Here is a 23,595-nt window from a genome sequence, read left to right as displayed (position 1 = left end):
GAGGAGGATGCTAAGAGGCTGCAGGGTGACTTGGATAGGTTAGGTGAGTGGGCAAATGCATGGCAGATGCAGTATTATGTAGATAAGTGTGAGGTTATCCACTTTGGTGGCAAAAACAGGAAGGCAGAATATTATCTGAATAGTGACAGATTAGGAAAAGGGGAGGTGCAAGGAGACCTGGGTGTCATGGTACATCAGTCATTGAAAGTTGGCATGCAGGTACAGCAGGCGGTGAAGAAGGCAAATGGCATGTTGGCCTTCAAAGCGAGAGGATTTGAGTATAGGAGCAGGGAAGTCTTACTGCAGTTGTACAGGGCCTTGGTGAGGCCACACCTTGAATGTTGTGTACAGTTTTGGTCTCCTAACCTGAGGAAGGACATTCTTGCTATTGAGGGAGTGCAGTGAAGGTTCACCAGACTGATTCCCGGGATGGCAGGACTGACACATGAAGAAAGACTGGATCGACTAGGCTTATATTCACTAGAATTTAGAAGAATGAGAGGGGATTTCATAGAAACATATAAAATTCTGACGGGATTGGACAGGTTAGATGCAGGAAGAATGTTCCTGATGTTGGGGAAGTCCAGAACCAGGGCTCACAGTCTAAGGCTAAGGGGTAAGCCATTTAGGACTGAGATGAGAAGAAACTTCTTTGAGTGAAGAATTGTGAACCTGTGGAATTCTCTACCACAGAAAGTTGTTGAGGCCAGATTGTTAGATATATTCAAAAGGGAGTTAGATGTGGCCCTTACGTCTAAAGGGATCAAGGGTATGGAGAGAAAGCAGGAATGGGGTACTGAGGTTGCATGATCAGCCATGATCATATTGAATGGTGGTGCAGGCTCGGAGGGCCGAATGGCCTACTCCTGCACCTATTTTCTATGTTTCTATGTTTCACAAGTCGTCATTGTTTTGTTTTAACAGGTCAGGATGGGAAATGCTTCAATGCTTGCGTGCTCCACAGTTGCCTTAAAATGTAGTCATTTCACTTCTGTTTTCTGCACCACTTTGGTGTAATTGATCTGTATGTGGATTGAATAAATATGTTTGATTATATCAAAGGTACCGGAAACCAATGTGTGTTTTGGGTGTTCCAGCGTGTATCTAGTACTTAATTTTGCTGTAGAAGTAATCTGCATAAAGAGAATATCAATTGTCTTGTGATTTTCTTTTTCCAGTTCAAACTATACTTTGTGAAGGTGGTGTACCACAGCGTCCTGTTGTATTTGTTGATCGCCCAGAGCTTGTGCAAACCATCCGAAACGTACTCTGTAAACTGGAAACAGCTCCTGGCTGGGTCACTATATATGGGATGGCAGGTTGTGGGAAGTCAGTATTAGCAGCTGAAGCTTTAAGGAATCGCAGAGTTATAACTGGTAAGTGGCATTGCTGGGAAATTTCAAATTTTTAAAGTTTTGCTGTCTCCTCTTTACGTTCTTCCCCTTTTGTCTCCATGTGGTTCTGACCCTTCCCCAGTCTCGACTGCGATGGGATGTAGGAAATGTTAGGTCATTGAGTCCTAGGCTACTGGTTGAGGACATTTATTATTGCATGGTAAAACACTGAGTTCTTAGAATATGTGCAAGTGTTAACAGCCTGGTACTTGCAATGCAACTTGTTAACTATTGTGATGAATGTATTGTTGTCACTAAGCTGATTTTAGTGTATTGGTACCAATATACAAATTCATTCCATATAGGCCAATGCACTTTAATGTGTGATGCTTTTAATTCATTAAATTGCTTCCAACACTACCACAATAGTGATTTACTTGCAGCCACCACAATTTAATCCTCATGTTGTTTGACTCAAAATGGTGTCTCCGTTTCAACCAAATGAAAGAAGAAAAAAATCTGTAATTGTACTGCTGGGTATTCTTCTTAGCTGAAGGAGATGAAGATTTCACACACCCACCATTACACTTCACTGAAATCTTTAGTGTAAAAACTCCTACAGAGTGGCTGCACACAGAAATACATACACATGTTTCAGTCTCAACACTGGAACATTCCCAGATTAAAATGTGTTGACCATTCTGATACTGCAGATATTTGACAGCCCAGTTTGGGACAGGAATTAGAAATCATTGAAACCATTCCCTGTAGGAAAGCTTAATTAGGAATACATTGCTGCATAAGGCAGGTGACTAATGCTTTCTGTCAGGATTGCTCAGTTCACCTCCTTTGATCATGATGAGAGAACAATTTTTATAGAGTTGTCGGTTTTTCCAAGAGTGCTTGGGACTATTTGATTGCATATGTGGCAATATGAGCCCCGAATGTGAACCCTCACCATTTAAATAACCGAAAGGCATTTCGCTTATTGAACATTCAACTGATTTTCAACTACAGACACACCTACCTTCCTTGTTGATACCAGCGAGCTGCCATTACTTCTTTATATTGCGCCAGTCTGGTGTGCCTGATGTCTTTCAAAATCAAAGGCCAGTAACAGGATTGCTACTTGGTGACAAAGGTTAGCCAATAAACCTCGTCTGTTGGCACCAGTGCAGCAGAGGAGCACTACAGGGAATCTTACCTTCACACATGTATCAGGATTGTACAATAAATAGACTGGTTAGGCCACAGCTGGAGTACTGCGTGCAGTTCTGGTCACCGCATTAGAAGAAGGACGTGATTGCACTGGAGAGGGTTCAGAGGCGATTTACGAGGATGTTGCCGAGAGTGGAGAATCTTCAGCTATGAGGACAGATTAGATAGGCTGGATTTGTTTTCATTGAAACAGAGGAGACTGAGGGGAGACCTCTTTGAGGTGTATAAAATTATGAAGGGCCTAGATATAGTGGCTAGAAAGGGTCTATTTCCCTTAGCAGAGGGGTCAACAACCAGGGGGCATAAATTTAAAGTAATTGGTAGAAGGTTTAGAGGGAATTTGAGGGGAAATTTCTTCATGCAGAGGATTGTGGGGGTACTGGAACTCACTGCCTGAAAGGGTGGTAGAGGCAGAAACACTCATCACATTTAAAAAGTACTTGGATGTGCACCTGAAGTGCCGTAACCTGCTGGAAAGTGGGATTAGGCTGGATAGCCTCTTGTTGGCCGGCATGGACACGATGGGCCGAAATGGCCTCCTTCCATGCTGTAAACTTCTATGATTCTATAAGAGAATTGAAAGGAGAATTCGGGTGCCAGGATAAGTCGGGTGGATTGATGCAGTATGTTCTTCACACTATCTTCTATAGTTTTATTTCTGCAAAGAGGCCTGAACCTCAAATCCCTGAGGAGAAAGGAGAGGCAGAAGGTGAAATCTTGAGGCAGAAGATCGGGGACACGAAGAGGATGTAGCAACATCACAGCCAGAGGCAGTTAGAGAGCTGTGAAAAAGACTTATTTATGACACCTTCAGTCATGTGCTCACAGTGCGCTTAACACTCAGTGACATGACCATTATCCAACCTCCGGTTACTCTTGCAAGTTGCACCACTCGTATTTACAAGCATCAGCTACCACAAAAAACAAAGCCAGTAAACAACATTCAGTGACATTGCTCGTTTACTGTGTACTGATGCAAAACAGACAGATTAACAGTCTTGTTAGGCGGTCCCTCGTATCGAGGATGACTTGCTTCCACACCAAAAAGGGATGAGTTCACAGGTGTTTCAATGAGGGACCTGACATTCCAGGTCCTGAACTTCATATTGAAAGGTGGAAGATGCCTGTGCGTGGATTTTTTTAATGTGTGGTGGCCGTTGCACACCAGCCACCACATGGGCTTGACAGAGCTAGGTCTTGTTCCAGTGGCAACGATTAACCAAGACGACTGGAGACCAGCTCTGCTGCACGGACCTAGTGCGCACACATATCGCAGTGTGGGCTGGCCCGTGCTGCCCCTGGGCCCTCGCCTCTTCTGGGCCCCGATCACGTTGCTCTACAATCTCTCGCCGCTTCTCTGCTGCTTACCGCCTCCTGCTGTACCTGCCCACTGGATTGGACGTCACCAAAATCAAGGTCGCTGATTGGAATCAACCACCAGATTAACAGTACCCAAAAAATCTCTACAGTTCTAGTACATAATCCAAAAAATCATCCACTAAGATGGTTACCCTTGGTGACATTTCTACTTCCTTTGGCCTGTTATCACACTTTTAAGTGCTATGTGAGTCCGAGTCTGCGATGTGGATAGTTGTCCACTTTTACAGTGAGCGTTCAGGGACAGAGGTGACCTTTTTCTCAAGGCCACTGACTCCTGGGATGGACCTGCTGGAGGTTGCATCTTTGCGCTTGGTGCCTCAGCAGTCTGGCTCTCCAGACTTGCTCCCACCTGTGCAGGCATCTGAAGGGACTGACCAGAGAGTTCTCTCTCGTGCTGCTGTCCCGAGGGAGAATAGGCTCATCAGAGCACTGTCAGGCAATCCCAATGGACGATTAACAAAAGATAAGTAAGCGTGATTTGCGCAAGAACAAACCCTGAGAGTGCATGTATCCTCCAAGCCTCCAGAGTTACCGCTATTGAGAAATTGGAATCTAGTAGCCATCTATCTCTCAATATGGTCTTCCAAGGCCTGAGTCAGCAGTAAATGCTTCCATGTTGGGACCCTGACTGGTCTGGAGGCCTTCCTGTATGTTTGCAGCCTGTATCTGCCTCCCACTCCAGGATACACAGCCTGGGTGAAAAGCCTTTTCCAGCTCCACTCATGGAGCATGGTTATTGGAATTTAGGGCTGTAGCATAAACCTCTTGGAGGTTAGGGGAATGAGAGGAGGGAAAAGGCAACTTAGTTACACAGTTGTTGCTCAAAGATCATTTACTTCTAGAAAGCTGCATTTGTTGTGTTTATGATGCTAGGTGAGGACAGGGTGAGCTTGTCTGTAATGCTGCTCTACCCTACGTGAAGAATTACAATGGTTCAGGTTAGTAGATGGCTTTCAGTGGTTGAAGAACAGCACACCTGCTTCAGACGGGAGAAAAATACTCACTTTGTAGCTTCTATGCTGTTACTGTCAATGGGAAAAATGTTGCTTATACAACCAAATAATGAATAGAGTTATTTTCTAAATAGACAAATGCATTATTGCCATTGTTGATGTTCAAGTGTAAAGTTTAATTAATACGTACTTCTCCAGCATTGTTGTACAGTACTATTTCTTGATATATTCAGTAATTTAATTCAATCTTTCTGTGCTATAATTTTGCAGAATGGTTTCCTGGAGGAGTACACTGGGTAGCAGTTGGAAAACAGGATCGTGCAGGTATTCTTGCTAAACTGCAGAATCTCTGCAGCCGATTTAGTCAGGGATCCCAGAGTTACCCAAGCCCACCTCTTAACACCGAGGAAGCCAGGGACCGACTGCGTTTCTTGATGGCACGTAAATACCCCAGGTAGGGGAGATGAGATGTATTTTTAATGTGAAAGTTAAAATTTGATGTGTATTTTGTTCTATGTAACCTAGTATGTTTCACTATTAAAAAATTAAGTAGAGGTAACTGAGGGGAACATGATATATCAAGGTTGTCATAAATGTATATACTGCACAGACTTCTTTTAATTTCTATTTACTTAATTCAGATTATCTGATTTGAATTATTTTGAACATGAAATTCCCTTGTTGTTTAGATTGTTCATATCAAATTATTAGATAATGTGTACTTGCCTAGTGCAAAAATAGACTTTAGATTATTATGAGTAGATTGAATTGGGCAAGGGAAGAGCTGGGTGATGCAATGGCTTAGCTCACTTTCTTTCACCTCTGGGATCTGGGTTTGAATCTGGCCCACAGTAATGGTATGAATCATTAGTATTATGAGTTTGGGTCGTCACAACCTGGCCCCTGGTCCATAGTACAAAAATACTTGGAATCTGATAGTCTGCCTGAGAGAAGCTCTATTGCGAAAAGTGGAAGTATCACTTTGGTTTAGTTGGGAAGCTTATCTGGATTTGAGTTAAGGTGCATTTTTTGGGGCTCAGGGGGCTTGAGCCTGCATTTTGTCTAATATGGAACAGCTTGATGTTGGTATTAAATGTACACAGTGTTCTATTCCTCAGTGATGTACTTCACTGTGATTCACCAAAATGGTTAGAACTGAAAATGAAATGTGTGCATTACGGCTATAAATAAAACATTTGAAAGAATAAAAGACTAGTATAAAAGCATTGTGTTCCACATCCCAAAGTTTGCCAAATATATTTTGTAGAAAAAAAAGATGTAGCATCAATAGGTGAAACACCCAAGTTGGGTTGAGAGGATGCAAAGCGACTCACCTATAAGATTGTTGCTAGAAGACGATGTACTTCTAGAAAGCTGCATTTGTAAATCTCTCTTTTTTTCGCATTGCAATTAATAATTGTCACAGCTTAAAGCAATTGATTAGCTGTGAAGCATTTTGCACACTCTAAAGTTTTTTAAAAATCTAATTTAGATCACTTTTGGTTCTGGATGATGTTTGGGACAGCTGGGTGCTAAAGTGTTTTGATGTTCAATGTCGTGTGCTAATCACCAGCAGAGATAAGAGCATCACTGAAGCAGTTACAGGTAATGAGGTTTTATTCCTAAAATAATTGCTTTTCACTTCCAAACTGGTTTAAGTTTAAGAAACAAAATTGTAAAAAGTTTGTGTATTTGGTTTATGCATAGATACTCAAGCTATTTAAGTTGCTTTACACATTTAAACATTAAAGTGCCAAAATTGATGGTCCTACCAACTCGGCGGTTTCCCTGTTTTTTTTGGCGCTCTCCCCTCTGTGGGGGATTGGTGAGGCCCTCACGCTGGCGGTATGGAAGGACCACTGGGGAGCGTCTGCCGGCGTGCGCCAGCGTGCAACGCCGAAAAAAGTCCTCCCACCCGCTCCCATTTTAAACCTGTTTGTTGCCAAAAGATTATGGACATGTAGATGAGTCTGGGAGAACACTGAGGTTTCTAATGGTCGTCCTGGCCTCCAGAAGAGTTGTCTAGAAGTCGGTCAGTAAGGCATGACCAGAATGCATAGCAATGTTCCCCAATGGCTGCTTCTCCTCCAGCACGCATTGTAAGAGCGTTGGGGGTAGAAATTTTCCTCTGCTGGAAATGGGGCACACCGACTGTTTTAGAAGTGTCTTGGCTGCCACAATAGATGCGGCGGCCTATCCGGAGAAATTCAGCTCCTTGGGGTTTTTTTTTCCAGCGGGGCAGAAGTGGGTCCGTCACTAGTGGGGCGGAAGTGGGGGCGGGACGTAGTGTCCGCCATTGTCAGTCATCAGCGCCGCACTGATGACGTCATCGCGCTGTCACGTCACAACGTCTCTCCCCTTCAGTTAAAGGGGAGAGCCACTGTGAACTCTACATTTATTTCAGTTAGGTCTACTGGGCCACCGGGGAGGGTTTTGGCCGGGCCAGTGGCCTGGCACCGAAGAACGAGTGGCGGCCTGGCCTAACCCGGGTGCAGTATTGTCAGCCCGATATGACAGTCAGCCGACAAAAAAAAATAACATGGGGGCCATGGCAGTGGGCCCTCTCCTTTAAGAGCAGCCGCGCTGCCATTTCACAGAGAGTGCTGTAAAAGCTGTTGGGGCATGTGCCTGTGGCGGTGCTACTCCGGCAGGGCAATTTCAGGTCAGCGGCAATTTTGTGAGGGGGATCCCCGCCAGAGCGGTTAGGGGTCGGCGCGTGCACGCCGTGGCGGGAAAATGGGCGGGGTGGTCCCGGACACCGCTCCGCTCCTGAGGAAGGGCAATTTCTAAAATGGCAATCCCTCCATGGAGAGTCGGTGGCCATTCCGCGCCGCCTCGCGACCGCCACTTTCCAGCGGCAGAGGCCTAATCAAAAGGGCCAATTTCGGCCTTTTGATCTTTGTTTTTCTCTCCATTCTTTTTTTGTTAACTGGCAGCTAATGGTGAGAGATTAAGAGCTGTGGAAGAGTTAATGGATTCAGGTGTCCATCTAGATAAATCACTAAAAGTTAGTGCACAGGTACAAAATGTAATCAAAAAGGCCAATGGCCCAGAATTTGCTGTAACTGGTCAATGAGCGGCATTCACTGCTGGTTAGACTTGACCTGTTTAATCACTATGATAGATTGAGCTGCAAGTGGCTGGAAATGCAAGATGGAAATAGTGTGGAGCCCTCTACAGGGCATCTGGGATCTGGGTGAACAGAGAAAGCAACTGTGTATCTTCTTAACCAATCAGATTGAATGATTGTTAAATACACAGCGAAAGGACTGAACAAGGAAGTGTAAATTAGAGTTGGTGAATTCAATATCAAATCACGTACAGAAAGGGAAAGAAAGATTGGATTAAGAGAGAAAAAAAGACACAGAAAAAGATTTTAAAAATGTTATTTTAAGGTTGACTGGCAGTAAATAACACTTATCACGCCATTAAATGGGTACTTAGATTGAACTGACATGCCTTAACTTTCTGTGGTGAGTTTAATACATATTTACCGTGCGAATACAGCAACTTCACGCAGTTCAATGGTGAGGCATCATAGGCCGTCCCTCGAAATGAGGATGACTTGCTTCCACGCCAAAAAAAAGGATGAGTTCATAGGTGTTTCAATGAAGGACCCGAACTACATCCTGAAGGGTGGAAGATGCCTGTGCGTGGATTTTTTTAATGTGGGGTGACCGTTGCACACCAGTCACCACACGGGCTTGACAGAGCTAGGTCTTGGTCCAGTGGCAAGGGTTATCCAAGACGACTGGAGACCAGCTCTGCTGCACGGACCTAGTGCACACACATCACAGTGTCGGCTGGCCCGTGCTGCCCCGGGCCCCTGGCCCTGAACTCACGCCTCCCCAGGTGAGGCAAACCGAAGCTAACGGGGGAATGGCGCATCTTGTACAGAAACTTTTAGATTTCTGTGTTCAACTGCGCTTCTGTCCTCACCTGAAGTTGCTGTGCGATTTGTGCGTGAATAACGGTTAGCCTCACCATTATTTTGACAGCAAATTCTGAGCCATTAGCTCCAGGGAGTTGGAATTCAAAAGTGGTCAGACCACCTGGAGTACTGCATTCAGTTTTGGGCACCGAACCTCGGGGAGGATATATTGGTCTTGGAGGGAGTACAGCGTAGATTCACCAGAATGGTACCAGGGTTTACAAGTGTTAAGTTATGAGGACAGGTTGCATAAACCTGGTTTGTATTCCCTTCAGTTTAGAAGGTTGAAGGGTGATCTAATTTAGATATTTAAAATAATTAAGGGATTTGATAAGGTAGATTCGGAGAAACTATTACCTCTGGTGGGGAGAATCCAGAACAAGAGGGAGCAATCTTAAAATTGGAGCTCGACCATTCAGGCGTGAAATCAGGAAGCATTTTTTCACAAACAGTCGTGGAAATCTACAGCTTGCTCCTCTATAAAGACTGGATGCTGGGTAAAAGGAAATTTTCAAGACTGAGATTGATAGATTTTTGTATCATGGTGTGTGGAACAAAGGGTAAATGGAGTTGAGGTACAGATGAGCCATGATCTAAATGAATAGCAGAGCAGGCTCGAGGGGCCGAATGGCCTACTCCTGTTCCTAAGCCCTGCGCTGTGTTTGGGAAGTTCTAGCTCCTTTTCAGGGATGCTTGTGCTCCTGCAGGAATGTACACCTGTGACAGAGACTGTAATTCTCGTATTGGACTGTACAGCCACCTAAGAACTCATGTTAAGAGTGGAAGCAAGTCTTCCTCGATTCCGAGGGACTGCCTATGATGAGATGGGAAGGATGTGGGAGAGGTAAAAGATGCACTAAAAATTTACTACAATTATACCAGAACTGAGAGGTTATACCGATCAGGAAAGATTGAACGGGCGGAGTTCATTTCTCTAGAAAATAGAAGACTAAGGAATAACCTGATGGAGATCTTTCAGATTATGAAAGGTTTTGATAGAGTAGCCATAGAGGAGATGTTCTCACTTGTGGTGGACCATAAATATAAGGTAATAACTAATAAATCCAATAGGAAATTCAGGAGAAACTTCTTTACTGAGAGAATGGTTAGAATATGGAACTCACTACCACAAGAAGTAGTTGAGGCGAATAGCATAGATGCATTTAAGGGGAAACTAGATAAACACATGAGGAAGAAAGGATGTACTCAATAACTGAGCATCCACCTTCCTCTGGGGTAGAGAATTCCAAAGATTCGCAAGCATCTGAGTAAAGACATTTCTCCAAATTTCAGTCCTAGAGAGGTGCAAGAACTATAGATAATGGGGGACTTCAACTATCCTAATATAGACTGGGATAGCAATAGTGTAAAGGGCAGAGAGGGGGAAGAATTTCTGAAGTGTGTTCAGGAGAACTTTCTTGATCAGTATGTTTCTTGAGCAACAAGGAAGGAGGCAGTTCTGGTTCTGGGAATGAGATCAGTCAAGTGGAGCAATTGTCAGTAGGGGAACATTTAGGGAACAGTTATCATAGCATCATAAGGTTTAGACTAGCTATGGAAAAAGACAGGGAGAAATCTCCAATTTCAGTGGGTTGAGAATAGATCTGGTCTGGGTAAATTGGAATCAAAGATTGGCAGGCAAAACTGTAATCGAACAATAGGCTGCCTTTAAAGAGGAGATGGTTCAGGTACAGTCGAGGTACATTCCCATGAGGGGGAAAGGTAAGGCAACCAAAGCCAGAGCTCCTTGGATGACGAAAGAGAGAGAGAGAGAGTAAGATGAATCAAAAAAAGGGGGCGTATGTCAGGTTGAGAATACAAGTGTGAACCAGGCTGAATATAGAAAGCTCAGAGGGGAAGTGTAAAAGGAAATAAGATGGGCAAAGAGAATGATAACAGATTGGCAGCTAACATAAAAGGGAATCCAAACGTCTTCTATAGGCATATAAATAGTAAACAGGTAGTAAGAGGAGGGGTGGGGCCGATTAGGGATCAAAATGGAAACCTACACATGGAGGCAGAGGCATGGCTGAGGTACTAAATGAGTACTTTGCATCTGTCTTTACCAAGGAAGAAGATGCTGCCAAAGTCATAGTAAACGAGGAGGTAGTTAAGATACTGGATGGGATAAAAATTTATAAAGATGAGGTACTAGAAAGGCTGGCCGTACTTAAAGTTGATAAGTCACCAGGACCGGATGGGGTCTATCCTAGGATGCTGAGGGAAATAAAGGTGGAAATTGCAGAGGTACTGGCCATAATCTTCCAATCCTCCTTGGATAAGGGGCTGGTGCCAGAGAACTGAAGAATTGTAAATGTTCAAAAAAGAGTGTAAGGATAATCCCAGCAACGACAGGCCAGTCAGTTTAAGCTCGGTAGTGGGGAAGCGTTTAGAAATGATAATCAGGAACTAACAGTGACTTGGACAAGTATGGATTAATTAAGGAAAGCCAGCACGGATCTGTTAAAGACAAATCGTGTTTAACTTGATCAAGTTTTTTGATGAGGCAACAGAGAGGGTTGGTGAGGGCAATGCGGTTGTACATGGACTTCCAAAAGGCATTTGATAAAATGCCACATAATAGGCTTGCCAGCAAAGTTTAAGCCCGTGGAATAAAAGGGCCAGTGGCAGCATGGATACGAAATTGGCTCAGTGACAGGAAACAGAGAGTAGTGGTGAACGGTTGTTTTTCGGACTGGAGGAAGGTATACAGTGGTAATCCCCCGGGGATCGGTACTGGGACCACTGCTTTTCTTGATACATATTAATGACTTAGACTTGGGTGTACAGGGCACAATTTCAACATTTGCAGATGACACAGAACTTGGAAGTATAGTAAACAATGAAGAGGATAGCGATAGACTTCAAGAAGACATAGACAGGCTGGTGAAATGGGCGGACATGTGGCAGATGAAATTTAACGCAGAAAAGTGCGAAGTGATACATTTTGGTAGGAAGAACGAGGAGAGGCAATATAAACTAAAGGGTACAATTCTAAAGGTGAACTGAGGGACCTGGGGGTATATCTGCACAAATCTTTGAAGGTGGCAGGGCAGATTGAGAAAGTGGTTAAAAAGCATATGGGATCCTGGGCTTTATAAATGGAGGCATAGAGTACAAAAGCAAAAACACTCATTCCGCCTCAACTGGAGTATTGTGTCCAATTCTGAGCACCACACTTCAGGAAGGCCTTCGAAAGGATGCAGAAAAGATTTACAAGAATGGTCCAGCGATGAGGGACTTCATCTACATGGATAGACTGGAGAAGCTGGGGTTGCTCTCCTTAGAGCAGGGAAGATTGAGAGGAGATTTGATAGAGAGGTTCAAAATCATGAACGGTCTGGATAGAGAGAAACTGTTCCCATTGGCAGAAGGGTCGAGAACCAGAGGACACAGACTTAAAGTGATTGGCAGAAGAACAAAGGGTGACATGAGGAATAACTTTTTTACGCAGCAAGTGGTTCGGATCTGGAATTCATTGCCGGAAAGGGTAGTGGTGGCAGATTCAATTGTAGCTTTCAAAAGGGAATTGGATAAGTACCTGAACGAAAAATTTGCAGGGCTACAGGAAAAGGGCGGGGGAGTGGGACTAGCTAAAGTGTTCTTACAGAGAGCCAGCACAGGCTCGATGGGCTGAATGGCTGCCTTCTGTGCTGTAACCCACATTACAACAGTAACTACACGCCAAAAAGTACTTCATTGGCTGTAAAGTGCTTTGAGATGTCCGGTGGTCGTGAAAGTGCTATATAAATCCAAGTCGTTTTGTCTTTAACCTTTCTATGATTCTAAATGGCCGACCCCTTATCCTGAGACTATGGCCCCTAGTTCTAGGCTCTCTATCCTGGGGAAACAGCCTCTCGGCATCTACCCTGGCAAGCCCTCTAAATTTTATTATGTGTTTCAATGACATCTCCTCCCATTGTTCTAAACTCTTCTAGGCCCATTCTACTTATTTTTTTGCAACCTGGGTTTGGGAGTCCAGAGAGTCAGGGAATGGATAACAAAGTGTGTTGTCAGACTATTTATCAGACATCCAGTCTTGGACGAGTCACAATTTCCTGAAGATAAACATTGGAAAGACTAATTGCATCTCCAACAGCAAACTCCATAACCATGCCACTGTCTCAGGCTAATAATTTTTTTTCAAAATGCTGAAGGGCCTTTAGAGGGTAAGGAGTGAAAGATTATTCCACTGGCTGGTGAATTGGTAGCAAGGGGTTATAGATTCGGGATTGTGTGAGGAGTGAAGAGGAAGTTTTTAAAAATTGACAAATATTAGAATATAGAATGCTGTACCATAAGTGGCCGTTGAGATAGGGACTGTAATGTTAAAAGGGAGTTGAAAAATATTTTAAAACGAAGCATATAAAAAGATAGTGAAATAATAGGAAAATGGGATTAGAGTTGAAAACTTGTGGAAGAGCTCGTAAAATTGCAGTGAGGCAAAAGGTCTCCTGTATTGTGATTTCTATGATTCTATGAGGACCACTCTACAGATAGAGTTGTGCTTGAGCATATTAGTTACCACTCTCAGGAGGAAATTAGAAAATAAATGGAGACTTACCATTCTAATGATGCAGGGATTTAGTGAGATTCCCAGTTATCACTACAAATGTTGAATCACCTTGGTAGTTGTCGAACAATGCTACTAATTAGCTTTACTAATTAGATAAGTACAACCTGTAGATAAATAGTCGTTAAACTTTTAAAAATGTTTTGCAGGTAATAACTTCCTCGTATCTGTACAAAGTGGTCTGAGCAATGACAAAGGACTGGAAATCCTAGCACGTTTTGTTAACCTGGAGGTGTCCCTTCTGCCAGAACAAGCACACAGCATAGTACAGGAATGTAAAGGTAAGGCTTTTATTGCACTGCAGACATGTACAAAACATCCCTGGTTGCTTTACAGATGAGAAACAAACACCAAGCAAAATTGGAAGTATGCAGAGAAATTACAAACTATGGTCAAAAAGATAAGGGCCCAGAAATCCTAGTCTCCCCGGGTCCGTACGGAGTGTGTATAGACCCGGGAAGACATCGCAAAAGCCGGTTTTCAGCGCACAATGCGCATGCGCTGAAAACCGGCTTTTCCGATCTGTCAAGTTTCTGGCTTGACAGATCCTCCACATCTCGGGTGCGAGGACATTTGCATGGGCAAGATTGCGGTATTTACCCATATCTTGCCCAGCAAATGTCTTGAAAACTCTTCTGCCTCATAAAAGCAGGCGCATAGCCTAATTTTACAGGTGTAAGAGTTTTAAAACACACAAAACATGATGAAATAAAATTGAAAAAACCCTCCCCACAGTAAGCTTATTTTAAACTATAATTTAAAGAACTTTTTTTTAAAAATCGGGAAAATATATATTTTTTAATAAGACATAAATAACTTTAATTTAAATTAATGTTAAATATGTGGTGTATTTTTTCTAATTTTTTATTGGTGTTTGAGGGGGTTTCTCAATCATAATGGGAACTTCAACTTACGGAGTTCCCATTATTATGAATGAGAAAATACTTTACCTTGATTGGCTGCCCAAAGCCATGTGACTCCAGCTCCAGCATACAGACGCTCCAACGTGCACGCACTCCGACACGCAGTGATTGGAAGCCTCAAGACCGGGATCGCTCGTGGGCGTAGCAGGTTCTGGTAAGTGCGCATCTTTTTCCCCTTTTTTTTAGCCGATCGCCCGCGGGATTTCTAGGCCAAGTTGTACTTGGGACTGTTATACTGAGTGGCCAAAAGGGAACATTACTTCACTGGATTCCAGTATTTATTTTGCCATTCTGCTGCAGTATTTATTCTTGCCACAGAATGGCAGTACGCATAATAAATTGAATTTCAGTATTGAAATACATTGTATATTAGTACAGCTGAGCCTGATTCCAGCCACTTGGGACTTTGTAGAGTAATTGTAGACTTTGTAAAGTAAGATGCTTACTTTTTGCACAATACCTGGAATTCAGTTGAATATATAGAGCAACGTGTAAGCTATGGCACATCACATATCGGTAGGAACACTTCAAGGATTTATTTGATTTTAAATCATTCATGAGATGACACAACTTTGAAATGCATGCCCACCTGTGCTGCTTTTCATGGTTGGATTGTAATTTTGGCAAATGATTTTGCCAGTCGCAGGTATGATGATTAAGTTCTGAGATTGAATGACACAATTTGAACTACATGATTTGAAATCTAATATTATTGCAGTTTGCAGGGGAATATCATTTTATGTATTTTCTTAACACATAGATGCTTTTACCATACTTAAGATGTCACCCACTGGCTAATACCAATTTCTGTGTCATGTTAAAAGAAACAATGGCAGTCATTTGCAATATATAGAAAAACTCTCCAGGATAGCCCATCACCAAATCCACAAAGTCTGCTGGCTCTTACTTTACAGTTAAAGTCAGGGTTCAGCCTGAAAAAATAACTTTTGAATGAACTCACCCAGTGTTTACTTAACATTAGTTAGACTTTGTAGCCTTAAGGGGGCATATACCTACACTTTTGCAACAGAATAATACCTTCTGGTTTGCATGGTATAATGTTCCTCTCCTTACAAAATAGTGTATCCTCTAACTTACTCTGAGCAGCTACAATGAAAATACACTTGAAATATTATAACATGGTATGTGTAGCATGCAGTTCTTGTCTGTTGAACTCACATTTCCAGGCCATATTTAAATAAAGAAACAAATAAACTCTCCAGAAACACACATTACTGGAGGTGAATGGCTGTAGCTTCTTAATTGACCTAATTATAAGTTTAAGAGCAATTGGACTGTGGCGTAAAAGGGACACAATCCTTTACTTTAGTGGGAGAATAATATATTTGAGTTCACCGGTGAAGTGACGGTGCTCGCCACTAACCTCAAAGAAAGCTTCCCACAAAGATTTAGTGATCTCTGTAGCGTGAATTTCAGCTCTCCTAGTCTTTGTTTGAATCTGGTGCCAAATCAGGGGAATCCTAAGTGCCCAGCAACAGTGATGTCATCAAGTTGGCTAACCAGCCAATCACATTGAAAAATTCTCGGAGCAAACCAGGAAGTAAAATGCACAGATTCTGATTTATTTTTTATAAATTTTACAGAGAGCAAAATAAAGATTGGGACATACACATATGTTAAGGTAGAAATATCAAACAAATTAATTAAAAATCCAAATAATGGAAAATCTGACATTCCACAAATATAAAATTAGTTTTTCACGGCCAGAATGTTTTTTAGCAGTCAATACGTCGATAAAAATAGAGTTCCAGCTCTTTCAACAAGGCTTAATGTTTTAATGTTTTAAGGAATTTTCAGCGGCGATATTCCATCGTAAAATGGAAAGTTTTTGCTCTTGTATGTGATTTCAAGTAATTTCCACAGTGCAACCTGTGGTGGAGCAGTGAAGGACTGACCACAACTTTAGGATTTCCGCATTGATCTGCGCATGCACTAAATCCTGAAGTTACACTCTGATTCAGAGGGGTAATGACAGCGAACGCTGACAGTTTCGTCGTCATTACCACCGCAAAATTCGGGCCATTATGTTTTACGTGGTGTAATGTTCCTGCCTTTATAAAACAGTGCATTGTATGTCTTTCTCTGAACAATACTGACCAGATTTTCTAGTTATATAAAAATGATACCTCTAGCACAAATTTCCTGTCTGTCACACTTTGAAGTGTTCAACTCAAATTTCCATGTTACACTTCAAAAGAAGTATAAAGAAATATAATCATTGACATAAAAGCACAAATGTATCTAACTTGTGAGTGATCTTAGCAAATGTATTTCTTACTTAAAAGAAAGCGAGAAATCAAGCCAGCATTGTGCTGCCTGAAAAACAATTACACTCTGACCTCACCAACTGTTTACGTAACAGTAATTAAGCAGCAGAATAATTCATGCATACACATTCAAACAGCATATGCTCCAACTCACCATATGCAAAGCCACAGGAGTTCCATTAGTGTGTATGTATGCACATCTACCATAGTCAATTAAAGGTTTTGTGTATTGCATGCACTTCCTGTACACTTCCTCTGTTGTGATTTTTAACACTTTGTTCCTTCATGCTTATCCATCACCCCTAGATGTCGCACCTTTTTCTCATAATTAAAATCATTTCCAATCTCTTTTACAACTTAACTCATTTCTTATTGCCTATTTTTCTCATGTGTCCAACTCTAGTTTTCCTACATCCAACTTCCAACTCTATTAAGAGATGACAACATTTTTGGTTCACATTTTCCTCAACAACTTCAAATTTTCTAATGTCCAAAACAAGGTTTTCAACAAAATAAAAACATAAATGATAGATTTCACAATGACATAATTAATGTTTAGCCCATAAATTGTCAATTTCTCTTTTAATACTTTCATTAAAATTTTTAATTTCAAGGCCTCAGCCTCTCCCGGAACCCTGTGTTAGGACTCAATGGCCCGGATTTTGCAGTTGCGGCGAAGTGACGGCACTCGCCACTAACCTCGAAGACAGCTGTCCACAAAGATCTAGCAATCTCTCTGATGTTGATTTCACTTCTCCTGACGTTAATTTGAAACTCATGTTAAGTCTAGGGGATCTCCAGCATCCACAACAGTGATGTCATCAAGCTGGCTAAGCAGCCAATCACATTGAAGAATTCTCACAGACAGCAAACCAGGAAGTAAAATGCACTGATTTTCCTTCCCTTTTGAATCATTTTACAGAGAGCGAAATAAAGATTGGGGCAGACACATGGGATTAAGGTAAAAGGTGAAATATCATGAATAAACGGAAAACAAAATTATTTAAAAAATTGAATTTTTAACATAATGGAAAAATGTGACATTTCACAAATCTAAAATTAGTTTTTCAGGGCCAGAACGGTTCAGCAGTAATTATGACTCAGTACACCATTAAAAACCCAGGTGCACTTCATTCACAAGGCTTAACCTTTTGCAGGAGGGGATTTATGAGTGATATTCCAGCCTAAAAGCTCAAGTTCTCAGCAGTTCAGTGATATCAATTGATTGCCGGCTGTGCAGAGTTAAACAGGTCATTCCTTGTGGAGAAGCAGGGAATGACCAACAGCAACTTCTGGATTTCCATGTTTAGCTGCGCATCTGCATACTCCAGAAGTTGCTGTCAGATTCACAGTTGCAACGATGGCGAACACAAATTCCAGGCCAATAATTTTGTACAAAGCTGAAACCTGGTTACTGTGAGGTACATTCTGCAGTCTGAATTTCATAGGACTCAAGTTTCGGCTCGAGTTGCTTCTATTTTTTTGGAGCAACTAGTTTAGTATGGAGTATCTTAGAAATTGCAATTCTCGGCATTTAGTTCGCTCCAATTCTAGTTAATTAGAATAGTTTTGTTTAAAAAAAAATTTTTTCAAAAGGGGGCGTGTCCGGCCACTTACGCCTGTTTTGCAAGTTTAGGCAGCGAAAACTTACTCCAAACTAACTTAGAATGGAGTAAGTGTAGATTTTTGTACGCTCAGAAAAACCTTGCCTACACTTTATAAATTAGGCGCAGGCAGCGAGAGATGGGGGGGAAGGGAAGTTAAGGGATTTTACAAAGCATTAAACACTTCACTTTTAACCATAAAGATGCACAGAAACCATTATAATTTTTAAATAATAATAAATGAACATTAAATCAAGTAATAAAAATTAGAAGTCCTACCTTGACGACTGGAGCATGCACCGGAATTGGCACATTTTGTACCTAAACGCTTATTAATTTGGGTGTTTATTAATTTGGTGCTTCCAGATTGCAAGATTCCACTTTTAGAATTCCAACCAGTCCGGAATAAAAGCAGGGCGTTTCTCCCCCAGTCTAGGCACGCTCCCCGCGGATGCGGTCTTGAAGTGTCATCTTTGCCGAAATCTGTGGTTGTCAGATGTTCAAAGACGTGGATCCCGAGTCCAGCTCTGAGTCATCAATATCGGGCAGGTCCCACATCTGAGCTTTTCAGTCATGAGTCCGTATCAGCCACTTACCTGGAGTGTTTTCTCTCAACCAGAACATAGTCTTGTTAAATGGGGAAAGCTGCATCTGTCAACAGGAGTTGTGTGCAAGTTTTCTGCACTGTTACTGAGCTTTGGTCACTGTTAAAACATCCGTGGCCGGAGCGCCCATCTTCTGATCAGAGCACAGACTGACTCCGAACATGGGCTTCTGTAACTCCCAACCATAGCAAGTGAGTGGGCTCTCCCTCCAACTTACTTCCCATTGGGTGATTTGTCAGTCGGTCTGTCAATGAAACCAGCGATTTCCCTCCCAGACATCTCAGGCAGACGTTGCTTTCTGGGCTCCCAGTTAATCGGATCATCCCAGCGATATTCGGTGTGGGTGTTTCTAGGAAGCCCGAGTCCCGATAACTATTTAAGCACATCTTCAATGCCTGGGGAGCCTATTCGGCCAGGGCTCGGGGCAGCGTACTTCGGGCCCCTCCCACGCAGCGTCGCAGAGATTCGGGCTGCGAAGAGCTCCTGCTCATGCGCGCACACTCTAGCGTGCATGTGCAGAGGTCCTGGCACTGTTTTTAGCGCCGAGACCTGGCTCCGCACCCCCCCAGCCTTTGTGCTGCGCTACGCCGAGGCCGAAGACTTCCTGAGGAGCGCGGAGAATTAGAACTTTTCGGCGCCCTTTTTATTCTAGAAAGTCGGCGCAGACTGCACTGTTTTTACAGGGGGCGGAAACTTGGGCCCCAAGGATGTATCAGCAGCATTTAGTTAATCCAGCTGCTTGAATACATGCCTCAGCAATATCTGTTTGATTGTTTTCAAAATACTTTGAAGAAAAGCTAGGTGACAAATTTCAAAAAGTTTGTTCAGGCTAAGATTGTTTAAAAAAACAACAACTCAATATAGTGTGTGTCTGGGGAAAAAACCAGACCCATTTCAAACATGGCAGACTGAACTGGTTACATATTTGTTACAGTTTTTGTCTATGTTTGAATTATAAACCATTTATTTTTCTCATTGGAACAGCCACATTGTTTGTCTATTCATAACTGCATTTGTTTGTATAGTTTTGATAATGAATTGAATACAAACTGGATGATGAATTTGAGTAGGTTTTCAACAAAATGTTTAATTAAAAGGTATTCATTTTTGCTTTAAAAAGCTTGCCATTCTGAGATACAGATGGAAAGGGACCTAATTTGAATTTTTTTTTCCCTTCCCTAAAATAAATAAATGAAATGATTTTTGAAAGCTCCTTTGGCAAACTGGCTCCAATTACCATCACCTGTGTTTTATTGTTGCACTGCTATAGATTGAGCTTTTTTCTCTCAGTTCTCTGCATCCTGTATTTAAAATTAAAACCTCATACAAAGGGATTCCTATGAGGGTGAGGACATGGTTCTATACTGTTGGGCTAATTTCACCATCACAATGCTTTAATTTGCTCGTGCAAATGGTCTGGTAAATCTTTTAAGGATTGTTAAAATTAAACTTTCAGAATAGACATCCATACTGTTTGGTCTTGTATTTAAATAAAACTTGTTACAGCAAATATAGTACACAATCGCTGTTCAAAGATCTTGCTGGTTGTATGATTCGTAGGAAATTAGAAATGGTTACTGGACTGTCTGGATGTAGTCAATAGGTGAGCATTTTCATTATTGTGCTATTGAATACATGTAAATCCAGTGTAATTGCTGATTTACTTATTTAGTTTTTCATGTTGATGTCAAATATTATGATTTACTTCCTCAGTCTTTCCACTTTTGATGTGGCCCATAAAAGCTTTGAAATTGTTTGGTACAGGTCTGCACTAATACTCAAAATATAATCGTAACCCAATTTTGGGATTTCTGTTCTTATCAAGGTGCCCTTGTTGGGAATGCAGTAATTTTGTACTTTCAGCATTGTCATACAACTGCTAAGTCTGTTTTAGAATGGTTTAGGTATAGAGTAAAGCTCAGTATACTTCTCCAACAATTTGCCCTCCACCAATTCCACTTAGATTTCCACACCAGCTGATCTTATAGTCTGAGATTTCCACCATAATGCAGAATGTGGGCATTCTTCTGCTGTGGTTCTGACTCATTAGGAAATGCCCAAACTCATTTCATGTAGGACCTTTACAATTGAATGAAAGAAAGGCTTCCATTTATATAGCTCCTTTCATGACCATTGGATGTCTCAAAGTGCTTTACAGCCAATGAAGTACTTTTGGAGTGTGGGAAAGGCGGCAGCCAATTTGCACACAGCAAACTCCCACAGACAGCACTGTGATAATGACCAGATAGACTGTTTTTGTTCTGTTGATTGAGGGATAAATATTGGTCAGGACACCGGGGATAAACTCCCCTGCTCTTCTTCGAAATAGTGCCATGGGATCTTTTACGTCTACCTGAGAGAGCAGACGGGGCCGCGGTTTAAAGTCTCATCCGAAAGACGGCACCTCCGACAGTGCAGCCCTCCCTCAGCACTGCACTCGAGTGTCAGCCTAGATTTAGAGGGGGAGATAGCTTTCATCCAGTTAGTTGGACATAGTCGTAACACTTCTGAATTCTCTTTCCTGAACAAATAAACCATTGCTTCCTCACATGGCTAAGTTCCTTCAAGTCTGGTGATCAATTTTGTCTTTAAACGTAGGAGCAGTAGGAATTGAAACATGGCATTAGCTCCATGTTAATTTCTTTCTGTACTACATTTTCTTTCCCACTTTAGCAAATTAGAAATTAATTAGCATTGTTTGAGTTCAGGTCCAAGGACTGGAAGGACAATGTGAGAACTCACCTAACCCCTAGCTGTAAGCCCCCTCGGGGACGACCATTCTTATTTTCACTTAAAAGGGGAAAACATGTTCACCAATGCCATTGAACTGATAACAAAATTATGGTTCACTTTGACTTTAAACCATGTGATTTATGAGAGTGCCATTTTATTAACAGCAGTAAAATTAGCCCATCGACACATCTCGACAATATTCATTTCGTACTTATCAAACAGCTAATGAACCAGTTATCACTATAAAATTACATTTTGAGATCCCAGCTGTGGAAAGCACAATTGTTGAAGAAAAGTCTGCACCCCAGAAGAAGTTGATTTACCATTGAGGCTCTGTAAATGTTGGCAATCTCTGAAATAAAGCTATGCAAGCACATTTTTAGTCTAAATATCTAGCATCCTAGCATGTAAATAAAGGGTAAAACACAGGAATAGATGATGCATAGAGATAACGCTATTTCTGTCATTGGAGGAACTGGCGGGAAGCCCAGAAGAAAGTGCATGACTTAAAAAGTACAGAAGTAAGACATGGAATTACTGTAAGGTAGCAGCAGAGGACATGTGTGCACATGAAGGAAAGTTGCAGTTATAAAATATATATCTATATAAAATATTGTAGTGCTGAAAATAATTCTTGGCAAGGATCTGGCCAGTGAGTTACTAGAAATGCAAATTAGATAGTGCCAATTAAACTACACTTGCTATAGAATAGGACATTGAGATTCTAGTGCACCTGTCTCCTAGCCTGTTGTGACTGATCTTGCCATAATTTATGTGCAGGGTACATAGCAATACATAGCTTCAGGTACATCCTTAATGGAGAAATAGAGGGCAAAGCAGCTTACTCTTGTGGGTGCACAGAAGGCCCTGTGGCATAAAGTTGAGGGCAGTGGTGACCTTCACGGTCAGTAGTAGGGCAGTGAGGACAGTTGATTTATTCCTTTATGGACCAAGTTGCACATCTAAGGTATAGTTTCTTTTGTGAAAAGAAAGAACGAACTCGGTACTGCGATGAACTGTCAGCCTAGATTATGTGCTCAAGTCTCTGAAGTGGGACCTGGATCTACGACCTTGTCTCTCAGTGCTACCACTGAGCCAAGGCCGACACCGTGTGAGCCTGAACATCCTCGGCCACTGCTCCCTTGCCATGCCCAGGCAGCTGACTGTATTGAGATGTCCCTATCTGGTGCATTTAAAGTTAATCATGCACCTCCTATGCCCTGTGTACCCTCTGTTCCTCCTGTTCCACGATGATATAACGACCCATAGTCATTGCGTGTATGCTCTTATTATATGTCTATGCTATTATTCACTTCTGTCACTGTTGCGATATTTGAAATCTCTCCCCTTTACTGATGCATCGACTTGCTTGGAGTAAAATACTTTTTGATGAGATGCAGCACAAGTTCAGATGTCATCTCAATAAGTTAATTGACCTTTGTTCTCTTTGGTTAGCCAGTTTTACTCCTTTTTTGATGGGTAGCTATGTAATAACAGTGATTAATCACCTTTTAGCACTTTGCTTTGACATTCCACCATCTTCTCTCTCTATCTTTCTAAGATTAGCTAACACCGGAGTATCAGCCTTTAGATTCTTACTTTTGGAAGTGAAGGCAACCATTTTTCTCTTTGGCAGCTCCTAGTGGAACAGGTTTTGATCTTTATGTTGCACTACTGGGAACACTTGAGCACAAGAGAACATTTCCTGCCCCAAGTAATGCATAATTTTACCGCTTGCTCATACTTCACTTCCTTTAAATGGAAACACTGTTCTGGGCGAACTGTAAAAGTGCTTTGCTAACAGTATGAAATCATAGAGTTAAGTTTTGTTTATTATTCACATTTGCTCATTTCACTCAGTTCCACTAAATTCTGTTCTCCTGCATCGGCTGGCTTTAAGGTTTACGTTTGCGAAACCCTGATGCTGAAAATTCATTATCAAATGTCAGGAATAATTTTCTTACTGTAATATTTTATTGGAATGCTTAAAAATGAATAAAAACTTTGTGCAATTGTATAAAACTTTTCAGCCAGCCTTAAAGAGAGGGATCTG

General features: G+C 41.9%; 1 protein-coding gene across 8 annotated transcripts in view; it reads left to right on the top strand.

Moving 5' to 3' along the window:
* apaf1 (apoptotic peptidase activating factor 1) overlaps positions 1-23,595 on the top strand; it is a 250,376-nt gene that overhangs the window by 18,922 nt on the left and 207,859 nt on the right. For all 8 annotated transcript variants that reach the window (XM_070897457.1, XM_070897452.1, XM_070897453.1 and 5 more), the window contains 4 exons: positions 1,179-1,376; positions 5,156-5,339; positions 6,378-6,490; positions 13,539-13,670. In XM_070897457.1, the coding sequence (XP_070753558.1) occupies positions 1,179-1,376; positions 5,156-5,339; positions 6,378-6,490; positions 13,539-13,670 (627 nt within the window). The remainder of the gene's footprint in view (positions 1-1,178; positions 1,377-5,155; positions 5,340-6,377; positions 6,491-13,538; positions 13,671-23,595) is intronic.

This window comes from Pristiophorus japonicus, chromosome 13 (genome assembly GCF_044704955.1).
Source record: "Pristiophorus japonicus isolate sPriJap1 chromosome 13, sPriJap1.hap1, whole genome shotgun sequence".
Lineage (NCBI taxonomy): Eukaryota > Metazoa > Chordata > Chondrichthyes > Pristiophoridae > Pristiophorus > Pristiophorus japonicus.
This window is presented reverse-complemented; position numbering and strand designations above follow the sequence as displayed.